Source organism: Aptenodytes patagonicus, chromosome 15 (assembly GCF_965638725.1).
Source record: "Aptenodytes patagonicus chromosome 15, bAptPat1.pri.cur, whole genome shotgun sequence".
Lineage (NCBI taxonomy): Eukaryota > Metazoa > Chordata > Aves > Sphenisciformes > Spheniscidae > Aptenodytes > Aptenodytes patagonicus.
Window position 1 is genome coordinate 12,227,888 of NC_134963.1, and position 13,909 is coordinate 12,241,796.

The 13,909-nt window shown below is 41.1% G+C and overlaps 1 protein-coding gene across 1 annotated transcript; it reads right to left on the bottom strand.

The window, feature by feature from the left end:
* Positions 1–1,588: 1,588 nt before the first annotated feature.
* On the bottom strand, positions 1,589–13,264 carry YWHAH (tyrosine 3-monooxygenase/tryptophan 5-monooxygenase activation protein eta). Its single transcript, XM_076352602.1, has 2 exons — positions 12,898–13,264; positions 1,589–3,028 (listed from the first exon to the last, which is right to left on the bottom strand). Exons 1-2 carry the CDS (start codon positions 12,982–12,984, stop codon positions 2,372–2,374), a joined length of 744 nt encoding a protein of 247 aa, XP_076208717.1. The 5' UTR covers positions 12,985–13,264; the 3' UTR covers positions 1,589–2,371.
* Between the last annotated feature and the right edge of the window lie 645 nt (positions 13,265–13,909).

The following is a 13,909-nucleotide window of genomic DNA, read 5'->3' on the forward strand; positions in this document are numbered from 1 at the left end:
CAATAGCTAATCTTCAACTGCCTAGTCCAGAGATGTCAGAGACCTGCTCACTCACTTGGAGACTACATAATGCTCAGAGGTTTGCGACACAGGATCCGCACAAGACAGTAACTAAAATGAGAAAGGACTCCTTAGCTTTTGAATTAACAAAAAGATAGCGGTACTTCTATAAACAGGAAGAAAATAAACCTAGTGATTGCCAATAATATTAATTATTAACCAGCCAGAGTGTTTCAACATAAAAAGGCGGTCTTATTGCCAAGTTTTACCTTGGTTCCACAGGGGCAGGTAAGCAGATCTGAGAGGAAGGAAAGAAGAGAAGGTATGGCAATCTAGAAGACAGGTAAAGCCCAAATGGATATTACTGGCCAAAAGACTCCCACAAGGCTTGCTTGCAAAAAGGGAAACTGAAAAACAGGGACTTGTATACTGTTTGATGAAACAGGAGCAAATAGGAAGAAGTGACTTCCAGAACAGGCCCTGGCAGACAGTAGTGATTTGTATCAAGTACACACTTCAAACTACTCTAGGAGGTCAAGCACCTCAAGGTTATACAATAGCACAACATCAAGGATCTGTATTTTCATCTTTTTCAGATGTTGCATTAGTCTTTCAATTGTCGCCAACTTTACCAATGTAATAAAGCTAGAATTACCTAGAAGATGATAGAATATATAAATACACACAAATCTACCATTAAAAATTCTAATCCTCCAGATACTTAAAAATAACCTGTGCACTGCTTTTAAAAAGTATGAGTAGTTGTTGTGGGTATTCGGACCAGTAATATTTATTGCACAAATCAATGAAAAATAGATTTAGATAAATGAGAACTTACATGACCTTTGAGCTAGCTCAGATGCCAAGCAGCAGTCTGGACACAGCAACACAGAACAGCTAACTTTTCCTGCTTCTGTAACATACCATTACAGAAGTATGTACAGAACCGACAAACATATGTATACACTAACTGTTGGGAGAAAAAAAAAAAAAACACAACAACCAAAACCAACAACATAAGCTTGGGGACTAGACTTAAGTTAGGTAAAATAGAGAGGCATTCTTTAAGAACAAATACTGCTTCTGTTTGAAGCAGGTAAATATGAAGTAAAGTTACTGGGATTTTCAGGTGTAAAGGTGATTTGGTGGTTAGCACTTCAGAAAAAAAAGTTTAGAAGTTACAGCTGATGGAAGCAAATACAAGTCTTTACATTGGTATAACAAGTAACGTTCTTTACAACTTCTCAGCTCCTGAGCAGAACTGCATTACAACTGCTCTACCAAGCATGTAACTGAATATCCCTTTGGAAACTCCACTTTGACACAGGTGAGTGGTATCACATTCTAGATGGCTGTGGGTGTTTTTTGGTTTTGTGGGGGTTTTTTGTTTGTTTTTTCTCCCCCCCCCCCCCCCCCCCCCCCCCGTTTTTTTTCTTCTTCTTCTTTTCGGCATGCTGATATTTTTAATAATTTTTTTCAGCACGAGAGGCAACTTCTCATTAAACTTTTGATTAAGTATGTTTTAACCCATCAGTGATGTGTTAGGTAACTCAATCTCTGCTGTGAACAAAAGACAGGACAGCTTACGTAGAGATAACATCCCCAAAGCAGCATTTTATTTTATTCATTTAATTCCAAAACATTTAATTTAGAAGTCTGGCATCTCAGTCATCCATCTTAACATGGGCTAATATTGACATAGTGTTGTCAGAATACACAGACAACTAAACAGCCAAAGAGTTTACAAAAAATAAATTCATGATTCTTCAAAACAACCGCAAAAGGTTACAAGTATCAAAACTCTTAGGTAGATGCACTGCATTAAAAGAAACTGTGCACATAAGTTAGAGGCAAAAAACCAAATTGCTACTGAAACCTCACATTTCAAACAGTTTATTGTAAACTGATGAACAGGGTTCTCATTTCACATCAGCTTAACTGTTTTCATTGACTGAAAAAAAATTTGGGGTGGCTAATTTACTTTGCATGCACAAAATGTACTGCTTAACAGAACTGTCAGCTCATTTCAAATGGAAAAAATTTTAACTGGAATCTAATCATCTTCAATCACTTTCCATTATTCTTTCCATCATTTTCCAATCAACAGGCAAACTAAAAATGCCTCATTTACTATGCATCTTTCTGCACTGTTCAAGTGCAACTAAGATAAATAGGGCCAATAAACCAATCAGTCCATCAATGCCCATGAAGACTCATCTGAAACTGCTTCTCGATAAAGTGGACAGCAGATCTGAACAGCTGTACAATACAGATATGCTTAGCACTAGATATTTAGTGTGACTGTGGCAAGGAAATATTGGTGATGATGGGGATGGTGAAGTGGATGAAAGAGGGATCGGAGGAAAGCTTTTTAATTATTGCCCTCTCCTGCTTCTTCATCTTGCTGGTCACTCGTCCACAGAGTGAGGTTATCTCGAAGTAACTGCATGATGAGAGTGGAGTCCTTGTAGGAATCCTCATTTAGTGTGTCCAGCTCTGCTATGGCATCATCAAAGGCTTGTTTGGCTAAAAGGCAGGCCTGCTCAGGAGCATTCTGGATTTCATAGTAGAACACTGAGAAATTGAGTGCCAGCCCAAGCCTAATTGGGTGAGTGGGCTGCATGTGCTCTTTGCTGATTTCAAAAGCCTCTTTATAGGCAGCTTCTGAGGCTTCCACAACACTGTTCTTCTTCTCTCCAGCAGCAACTTCTGCCAAATAGCGGTAGTAATCCCCTTTCATTTTCAGATAAAAGACCTTGCTCTCATACTGGAAGTCATTGCAGTTCTTGATCAAGTATTTATCTAGGAGAGCCAAAACATCATTGCAGACTGTCTCAAGCTCCTTTTCTATCTTCTCCCTATAGGCTTTAACCTTCTCCAACTTCTTCTCATTCCCATCTGCCATAGTCTTCTGCTCTATGCTGCTGATGACACGCCAGGAAGATCGTCTAGCTCCAACTACATTCTTGTAGGCTACAGACAGCAGGTTTCTATCCTCATTTGAGAGAGGCTCATTCAACTCAGTTACCTGAAAATACAGACAAAGATCAAATTTAAAGGGTTTGTCATAGAGAAGAGCACGCAAACTTCCTTCAAAACTTCCATCATGAAGTTCAAGATTCAAAATTCCTTCTAGATCCCGAAATTCCTTCTAGACAGGAATCAATTTGTAACGCTGAAAGTTTAAAACTGTTTCTGCAGTCAAGACTTAAAAGAGTGAAAACCCCACAGTTCTGTCGTAACAGAATGGGTATTTAGAAGCCATTGCAAAGCACATTCACTGAATAAAAGTGAGTCAGGCTTGTGTAATGGAGAAGCATTCACAGAAGGAAGGCTCAGTTTTTTTAGGAAGTCTTTGCTATAATTATGCAGACTACACACTTAGCAATGAATTTAAATGTACCTAGAATACCAGTTCTATGAATCTGGAACACAGCACAGACACCGGAAACTGGTGCAGTTCTTGCATTTCTTTCCCCTGCTGCTTGCTTTCATTCGACAGCAGAGATGGAAGCTCTGCAGTCATTATGATTAAGCTCTGCGTAGTACAAACGGAATTAGTGTTTCATAGTATCTTTCAGTTACTTAGTGAGCAATTATACAACGTAATACAAAAATTATCCTGATTTCTGCTAAGTGGTAGCTGCAGACAAATTTCAGGGATGGGACATGAAAGAAACTGCATAGAAATAGAACAGGGAATCAAGAGAAAAAGTCATGATCAACTCCAAATTCCTACTACAAAAAGCTGAGATAGAGGAAGGATAATACTTGTAATACTGTATTTAGGCCTATTTCACTTGCTGTGTTAATTTAGGAAATAAAACCTATCAGACATAGTCACGTGACGTTGTTCTACTTTTGCAAATTTACAAACATGAAATTAAACTCACAGAAATTAGGCTGAAAAATGTAACTCCACTACTTTAAGCATACTGCATTGAAAGTCACTAGAATTCTAAGGATATGTACTTTGGTGTGAAAGTAAAATTGTCCTTGCTCAGACGCTGCTAAAATCATTAACTATTTCTTTAAAAATATGCATATTTACACTGCTTGACAGGCATCAGAATGTTTGCAACCAAATACTTGCATACTACAAATAATTAAGTCACAAATATTTACACTATTCTGAGACTGCTGGTGTAGCCAGTGAACCATCCAATAAATGTGCATCTTTCCAAGCCTAAAAAATAATTTATATGAATTATAACTGTTACAGTAAGAGAGAGCTTACTTCCAAATTTAGATTTTGTTCTTAAAATATTGTAAGTCAATTAGTTTTATCTCCAAAATGCCTTTTCCCCACAGCTCAGGAACCCAAACTCCCAAAAGACAGTGCTCTGCCTGGCCTAACACAATTAGAGGCAATCTACAGAGGGTGAAATGCACAGGAATCAACTCTAATGATATCTTCATAATCTTCTTCACAGCTTCTACTCAACATCCTCCCAACAACCCCTCCCTCAACAATCTCTGCTACAACCCACCTATATCATCTTCTCTAATAAAGGTATTAACTCCCTCAAGATGTAAAGGTTCAGCTAAGAGCTTTTTGTTCCCTACAGTCTATTAGGACAGCATTTGCTTTTACAAAAATAAAATAAAGAAATCCACCAAAGAAGATTAATAATCACTTGGTCATTCCTGCACTGCTGGAGGACTTTGCTTGAAAGTTCACTGCAAGTTCTCAAACACAGTGGTTGATTTAAAGGAGTTAGTAATGTTTTGCTAAAACTTAAACATCATTTAACCACACAAATAAATATTTTTTTTTCCTCCACCAGTCTTCCTTATCTTTATAGTATTCAAAAGAAAAATAGAAAAAAAAAATCTTGATCTGTTAATACACTACTGAGCTATATTACCCACAAAAATAAAAACTGAGTATGGAAAAGTATACAAGTCACAAAAACAACTGAGGATGAGACTTAGTGGGACAGGACAACAGTAACAGAAATACCACCACTGGCTTTGCAGTCCAGACCCCATACAAAAGAAATTAAAGCTACAAGAAGACTGCAACCACAGCTATCCTAATTCTTCACCTGATACATCATCATCTCCATTTTTCACCTCATCCTCCACTTACCACCTCTATTCTTTACCCTTACTAACTGCTACCTTCACATTCATCTCTTTCCCTCTGCTTCAAACTAAATATCCTCCTAAATGCTGGTATTTAAGTATTCAGTAACTTCTAAAAGATAAGCAGTCATCATAAACCTTGTTATAGTTATTTCTTCTGCCTCCTTAAGGTGGTTTCTTAAACTTTCTAATATAAACTTTTAGAGACAGATGTCTTCTGTGTATTCAAAACACCAAAATGGCATTTTACAGTACATAACAAATGTCCTAGGAACCATCAAAAAATTTTGAGTACTAAACCCTAAATTTTTTACTATGCTATACAGCTGCTGTATTTACTTAAGGGGAGATAAATTAATCCATTTTCAAATTCCATCCAGTTTGTCACAAAAGACAAAATACAATCTTACAGGAATACCACTAGCCTTGAAAGGGTATTCCAAGTTTTTTTCTAGTCTATTGTCTCTCTTCTCATGTTCTTCATTTTTAATTGCAGAAAATGCATCACAACACCCACCCTGAAAAAGTTGCTTTATAAAGCCCACTCGCACACGAGCCATTGCAATTGCAGATAACCTATACCTGAAAAGCCTTCCGACCTTCCCTAATCACAACCAAAATTCAATGCAAGTGTTGATAAACAGCATATTTACATAAATTTCTGAAGATCACATTAATAGAGGGAGGATCTTGTAAAGTCTAACATGAACTCTGGTAATCTTGGCTGGTCTTTATTCAACATTCAGTGTTAAAAGTAGGTCTACAGTACAATCTTTAAAATGCAGTGTAACTTTTGGAAGCATCTTGATACTATATTTAGACTAGCCAGTTAAAGTTTAGCTCTTTCATCAGCTTGGACTAAGTTTGCTAAAACTCTCACTAAGCACCAGACTAACAAAACTTATCCTGGCATAGCAAGATTGAGAAATAGCAGGGAATACTCAAGATACATTCATGTAAAGCACAACAAAAAAAAGCCCAGGAAAAAGGGCTAACTGCAGAGCAGTTGTTCATATGCGGAAAAAGAATATTAACTTCTGTCATGGTTTAACCCCAGCTGGCAACCAAGCACCACCCAGCCGCTCGCTCGCTCACCCTCCCCTGGTGGGATGGGGGAGAGAATCGGAAGGGTAAAAGTGAGAAAACTCATGGGTTGAGATAAAGACAGTTTAATAGGTAAAGCAAAAGCCACGTGCACAAGCAAAGCAAAACAAGGAATTAATCCACTCCTTCCCATGGGCAGGCAGGTCTTCAGCCATCTCCAGGAAAGCAGGGCTCCATCACGCATAACGGTTACTTGGGAAAACAAACGCCACTCTGAACGTTCCCCCCCTTCCTCCTTCTTCCCCCAGCTTTATATGCTGAGCATGACGCCATATGGTGTGGAATATCCCTTGGGTCAGTTGGGGTCAGCTGCCCCAGCCGTGTCCCCTCCCAGCTTCTTGTGCACCCCCAGCCTGCTCGCTGGTGGGGTGGGGTGAGGAGCAGAAAAGGCCTTGACTCTGTGTCAGCACTGCTCAGCAACAACTAAAACATCCCTGTGTTATCAACACTGTTTCCAGCACAAATCCAAACCACAGCCCCATACCAGCTACTATGGAGAAAATTAACTCTGTCCCAGCCAAAACCAGCACAACTTCTTAATCAAAACACGAAAGTATCTAAGAGGTAAGATTAAGAGACTTAATTAAGAGACTATTCCAGATCATCACTAGACTGCTGTATAATTTAATTCTCAAGACTGACTTAAACTCACCTTGAAACTGTTCCTTAAAGTAAAAAGGAAAAATTAACAGAGAAGCTAATTCAACATGCTTAGGAGATGTTTACTAGCTTTAAGATGTATCAAAAGTTACTGACATATCTTGGAGAATCAGAAACTACCATCAACTCAAGTCCATCTCAAAACAACTGGGTTTTTGGTAGCGAGTACAGTCTCTTTAGACTACATAAAAATAGAAATAAAAATCTGCTCTGCCAACTATGACTTTAAAAATGTTTTCTAAACAATTAGTGACAAATTAAAAAAATTACTGAACTGTAAAATTCTGGAGAAGAGAATAGAAATAATGTTTGTCAACTACACATCCCTTTGTCAAACATACTGCCTTTCCAAATGCAAGCCCTAACAGCCAGATGGCAAAGCATTACTATTCCACAATAAAGCTATACAAAGCTAGCATAAAGTACAATTAGTTTCAAAAAAAGTCAGTACACTGAAGACCACCACCAAAAGTTAAACTGTGAAAGGTTTGAAAGCAGCTTATTTTTCCTTTGATTTTTCAAGTTTTCTACATTTCCAGTTAGAAGAAAACAGGACATTCATATTTCATCTGTTTTAAAAATGACAAAAGTGAGATTTTAGCACTGTATCAAAGGAATTAAATCTTGCAATACAAAAACAAAGCGTTTATTTTTTTTCAAGCCATTGAAAATGGCTTGAAGAAGTCATTTGTGAGCAGCTGCAATAACAAATACAACATATCATAGCCAGAAGACTACATACAGGACTGCCACAAGCCTCGAACCACAAAGCAAATTACTTTTTCAGATAAGGTACAGTTAAAATATCAATGTCATGCCATTCCTGGGCATAATTTATATCCCCTGGCAGATTCTGTTAATCTAGAAACTGATAACCACTTTCAAAGGAAGCAGCATCTGATGTGGAGCGCAGGAACTCAGCCTAACAAACCAGTAGTTTCACATTAGTTGTTCTTCTGTGGCAGAAGTTTCCAATGCTCAGAGAAGCTCATTCCTTTCCAGTGTCACCTTTCAACATGCTTCAGGATGTCAGTGTCATTTCCCTCCCCCTAATTTTTATTTCATTAGCCCTGAACTATTTCCTTCTCAGTTTGAAGCTGGTGATTTCTGAGAGAGAAATGGCAAATTGTCCCCCATCCTAGCTAAAAAATGCTGATACTCTATGTAGATATATCTAAAAATCACATCTACCTCCCTGGTGTAACAGCTGTATTACAAGAAACTAGACTCAAAGGAAAGCGTGGGACCTTTATGGAACTATCTACTGTTTTATCTATTTCAGATACATTAGCAAAGTAGATAAAACCAGACACGTTTCCCTTCACGTGTGGGGATGATGTAGAGAAAAAGAAAACTTGCAATGCTGACGGAAATTTATTTCTTCCCAACTTCCATTCTACCTATAGCCTTTCCTTAATAGAAAAGATCTTGGACTGCAGCAATTTAGTTTTACATTTTAGACAGAGATACACTTTCTTATAATGGCTGTTAGGAGAAACAGAAGCACTTAAAAGATGAAAAGCCATTTGTAGTATGACTTCAAAGTAGTATTTACTTACTCAGGTGTTACTCTATACTTTCCTTATGCAAACACAGCTTGCTCTCACACCTAAGTTTGGGGTCATTTTCAGTCCAGAGCCAGATGATGCAATTGAACACACAGGCTATGATCTGCTAGCAGTTTTCATTCAGACTGACAGTCTGCTTTTTGTAACAAGAATACAGTCTAAAATAATTTTATTTCTGTAATACTTACAGGAATCTCCTCCTCTGCTTTATGCCCACAAAGTTCTTTCACAGCGTACTGGGAAAAAAATGGGAGTATATAGAAGGAATCCTGACTATAACCCTGGAATTCCTAACTATACATGCTGATGAGCGTGGCAGTATTTTTACCAGCGCAGAAATTACTTACATGTGTGTGATCCCACATAGGCCATACCAAGCTGAGTTACTTTCACGTGGAAAACAGAACAAAGTGAAGGTTCCACAACTGACAGCAGATCTATGATGCACTGTCAGATTACCTAGTAGAATTTGACCCAGGTCAATTGAATGTATGCGATTATACTTCTGTTTTGTTAGCCAGAGCATGTAAGTCAGAGCTAGAGCCAGTTCTTAGCAAGATGTTGCAAAAATGACTGTACCTGAGCCAGCATAAAGTCAGGTTTATCAGGAGTTATAATGATTACAGTTACACAGTCCATAATTTTTTTAACAAATAGAAACCAGACTAATGAATTTAAACCAGATCAGTTTCTTGCATCATGTGGCTTCAGTATTTTATATCAAGCACTGGAAGTTTTATAGCTAGATTTACTGTATAAAACCACAGTAAGGAAGTCATCGCACAGCAGGGGAGGGCATCATCTACATTAAAGGCATCTCATTGCCCCTCCTACACACACATACTTCATTAACCCAAAACCAGACACTGATGTGAAGAACTGTGTGTTACAATACTAAAAATATGGAACATCCCAAACTTTTAAGTCCATTTATGTACACAGATAAAGCCTACAAATTAAACTAGAACCTCAAGCTATTTTTCTTAAACTCTAGATAATACCAAGACTTAAATTTATTTCACCCTTAGTAGTATTTCACACGTGACTAATTTTAAAATTCTACCTCTCACACAACTCAGATTCATCTTACCAATTCTAAAGTGTAAATGACTCTCTACTTGCTATGTAGCTATATTAGAAAAGCAGCATAAATTAATAGACCTCCTGAGCACTACATATTAGGATTAATACTGTCTGAAATACAAAGGGTTTATACAGCTAAAATGTTCACCTGTTTCTGGAATGATCTAAACCCAAAGGTACTCAATGCTGTAGTCTCAATATGCTAGAGTATTTGTTCCATCAAGTGAAAACCTTTAACACTTACACTAAAAGCAAATTTTGCCTCAGTGTGTTGAGAAATAATTTTTTACCTACCGTATAGGGTTTTTTCAAATAGTTGGAATCCTGGAGCAGCATTTAATGCAATGAGAATGCCACACCCCTTGGAAGAATGCCATTTAGTAGAGGCACATTTACATATGATTGTATTTTCTATTAAAATAATTTCAGCTGAAAAAAAAGTAAACTAAACTCATTAATTTATAACAGCAAACTAAGTGAAAGTTTCATTTTCCTCTCCTGTCTACACATTATAAGCCAAAATACTAGAATTCTTCCAAGAAAAAAAGTTTAACAGCAACAAAAAATTGTATTATTGAGCAGTAGTTTCCTTATTTAAGCTACAACTGCTACTTCATCTGGGTTTTCTTTAAAAGAAGGAACTGATAGGACTGAAAAGTAAGTGTTTCTCCAGCTTTATACTGACAGCTGAAATGGCAGTCTTGCCATACTTCTTCCTTCAGTGGCAGTCTCAAAAATAATGCATGTATGATTTCGCTAAAATAGTCTTTACTTTGTTTTAGGAGTAACTACAAGGCTGTTGGCCATAGTGTGTATTGTAAAAGTGTGGTGATAAATATCCAGAACTGAAATTTACCATTCAGATTTCTATTTACACTGGAAGCACACTATTTTCATATAGCACCTTTAAAAACCATCAGATATGTTGTATTCAGAGATTTTTTTTTTTTTTTTTTAAAGAAACTTTTCAAATCAAGATATCCTGCATTGAGAATAGATATCACAGTTAGAAAACTGATTTCCTCTTAAAGGAAGTCTAATGTCTCTGAAGTGCAAGATGACTGAGTATTATTCTATATGGATAAAAAGTTCTCTTAATAGCTGTTATTTACAACCACTGAAACTGAAGGAAATATTAGCTGTGTGATAACAGACAGCCCACATAACAACATTTCATAACAGCTCAGAACTACAAAATCAACTTCAAACACTGAAGAGCATTCTGGAAATTACCATGTTAGAGTGAACACCTGTGAAAGCCAAGTAACCAATAGATGCTACATTATAGGCATGCAACAGTACATGAACAGCTTGAAACAAGGAAACTGTTGCCTTTTAAATTCAGCTTTACTTTTTGTATTTTTAAAGGATCTATAATGTAATGTTTCATAAATGCTCAAGACAGCTCACAGTGTTCTCAAGCTCGCAATTACAGAAGCTCACCATTATACAACTTACTTGAGAGCAAAAATAGCATTACAGATGAGAATACTGTGACTCAAGATGAATGAAAATTGAATAATTAGGACAGTTTAAAAAGACAACTGGACATACACACTAGTCATATGTACTTTATTTACTTATTTCCTGAGGCATAGCAACTGTATTCTGTTTCACACATGTTCAGAGAGTCATACATACACTATAGTTCAGCAGTATTTGGAAAAATAAAAAGCTATCTACTAACTACAGCTAGAAACAGAGTCTTCTAAAGCAGTGGTGGATTTTAGTAGTTTCTTCATATCACCTTTTAGAATTAGCAATTGAGAGATTCGGGATATAAATAGCTGTTACTACTACATTATATGTAACAAGAATTCTAGCGATATCATTAAAATACAGCTTATTTTAATGTCTCGTGCCTCTGATGTGGAGATACTCAGAAGTATTGCTGCTTCAGAACTGGATTGGTCATAGTATTTATTATGACACAGTAGCAAAAGTGAACAAGAGCAGCAAAATAAGTGCCTTTTTACTGCCCTCATTTAAGGAACGCGACATACATCACAGCCCCTGAACGAGACTAAATGGATTGATTCTTACAGCAAAAATGTGAACTTCATTTGAAGCTGCTCTTTCAAACTAAAATCACCTCATGTCTTTAAACAGCAGTACTCTCGAGGGAAACTTGATTCCTCTTGGGGTCTTTTGGTGTTCACAAAGGACAGATCAGCAAGAACAAACCAATTGTAATCAGATACAGCAAAGACATTGCTAAGCATTTACTGGCATTAACATTACCCCTAAAATTCAGATTATATGAATACTTTGTTTTTAAAAAAGGGACTAGACATTAGAAGTTTGATCGTTCTGCAATTTTATTATGTATCAGTACAGACAGGTCAGTACAAGTAATTTTCATTGCTTGGTTCTGAAAGGAGCTGAGTTGCAACTGTAACTTAAGTGTTTAAATTCATGTCAGTATTCAACTGGATAAGGAATGCACTGAGAATTTGTTACCCTACAAAGAAGAGGCAAAAAGGCAACGTTAAAGCTTGGGAAACGCTCTCTGTGCATGGGGTAGCTTTTATACCCGGATGCAACTACTATACCATCTTTGAGTCAGCGCGCTCGTGTTTGTGGGTGAGGCCTCTATTCGTACCTTTTATCGCGAGGCAAAAGAAACGTCTAGAAAAGGAAGGGGCTCCTCTTGCCGTGCGTGGGTTCCCCAGACACCCCCCGCCCCAGCGGCCAGCCCACCCGACCAGCACCCCCAACCGCTCGCGTGTCCCAGACTCCCTTAGAAGGGGGACGCACCCCAAGGTCAAACCCGTCATCCCCACCGCTAGCCCCCAGAAGCGGGGTGGGTGGGGGGGTGGGGTGGGGGGTGCGGTGCGCGAGGATGGACCCCGTCTTGAGCAGGGGCCAGAGAAAGAATCCGCTACGTTCCCGCCGCGACGAGGAGAGAGGCGGGCAGTATTCAAACTGCTGCACTGCGCGCCGGATTGGCGGGGATGGGGGAGAGGGGCGAGAGGAGGGCATGGGGACAGCCACACCCCCAGGGCAGGGACAGCCAAGGGAGCGGGAGGGCTGCGAGGGGGTCGTTACGAGGGAATGAAGGAAATAAGGGAGAAATAAATTAAATTTGAAAGAAAAGGGGGGATCCAAGTCCAGTTTGGACCGGCTACTGCTTGTCTCGTCTCTCCCCGAGGCAGGTAGTAACGGGCACCGCCCCACACGGCGGCGAGGTGTCCCAGCGGGATGGTCTGGCTCTTGCTCCCGCCCTCCTTTCTTCACCGCGACGGGTGGGACCTGGCGGCTAGCATCCTCCCCGGGACCCAACTCCGCCTCGGACCGGCCCGGACTTCCCCTCCCTCCCTCCCCCGCCACTACCCACCCTACACACTCCTCCCCGGGTATGACCCACAGCCGCCGCGCTACCAGCCCCACTCACCGACTTCATGGCCGAGGCCATGTCGTCGTATCTCTCCGCCTGCTCGGCCAGGCGGGCTCGCTGCAGCAGCTGCTCTCGGTCCCCCATAGCCGCTTCCGTGGTGGCTGCTGGGCTGGGCACTCTGCGCCCCTCACAGAGAGAGGAAAGGGGGGGCGGGGATCTGCGCCTCGAAACGCGCGGGCGGTGCGAGTAGGGAACCTAAATGGAGCCACCACCTCACGCTCGCCCGCCCGCTCACGCTCTCGGCGACCGCTGGGCTGGCCTCTGCCGCCGCTCGCCCGCGCTTGCCAGGCGACGGTTGGCGCCTCGCGCTCACGGACCGCGGCAAGGCGGGCAGCCGCGCGCTCGCTGCGTCCCCTCCGCGCCGTGTGCGGCTCGCGCCTCTCCGCCCGGCTCGGAGCCTCGCGCTGCTGCCGCCGCCTGCGCCTGCGCGCTAGGAAGGCAACGAGGGGGCGGAGTTGAGGAGACTGCAGGGGAGGGGAGGGGGCGCTGCTCCCCCGCGTTCTATTTCTAGGTGACGTCACTTGCTATAAATAGCTATCCCGGGGCGCCGGCGGGGGGGAGGCGCATGCGCGCTGCGAGTGCTGCATTTTACTGCTGCAAAGGTGGAGGTGGGCGGTGGGCGCGGGCGTTGCGGGGCCGGGACTGCCCGGCCGCCCGCGCCCCGCGGTACGGACAGCGCCGGCCGTGAAATGCCTCAGGACGGGCTCAGCCACCGCCCACCGCCTCGCCTCCCCTGCCTGCGTTCGGTGACACGGCGCAAAGCCGCCACCACGGACCCCCGGACGCGCCTCGCCCAGGGAAACCGGCGGGGCACGGCTGCCGCTCGGGTTGTGCTCGGCGTGGAACGACGCACCGCTTTCACGTGTCCGACCCTGCCTCTGCGCCATTACGGCTTTGTGCTACCCTAAGCCTTCCAGCGCGAGCTTTGTCCTGCAGTATTTACACAGTTGTGTCTCATTCCAGTGAAATAAATGTATCTCGCACCCCAGCTGCTTTCAAACATTCCTAG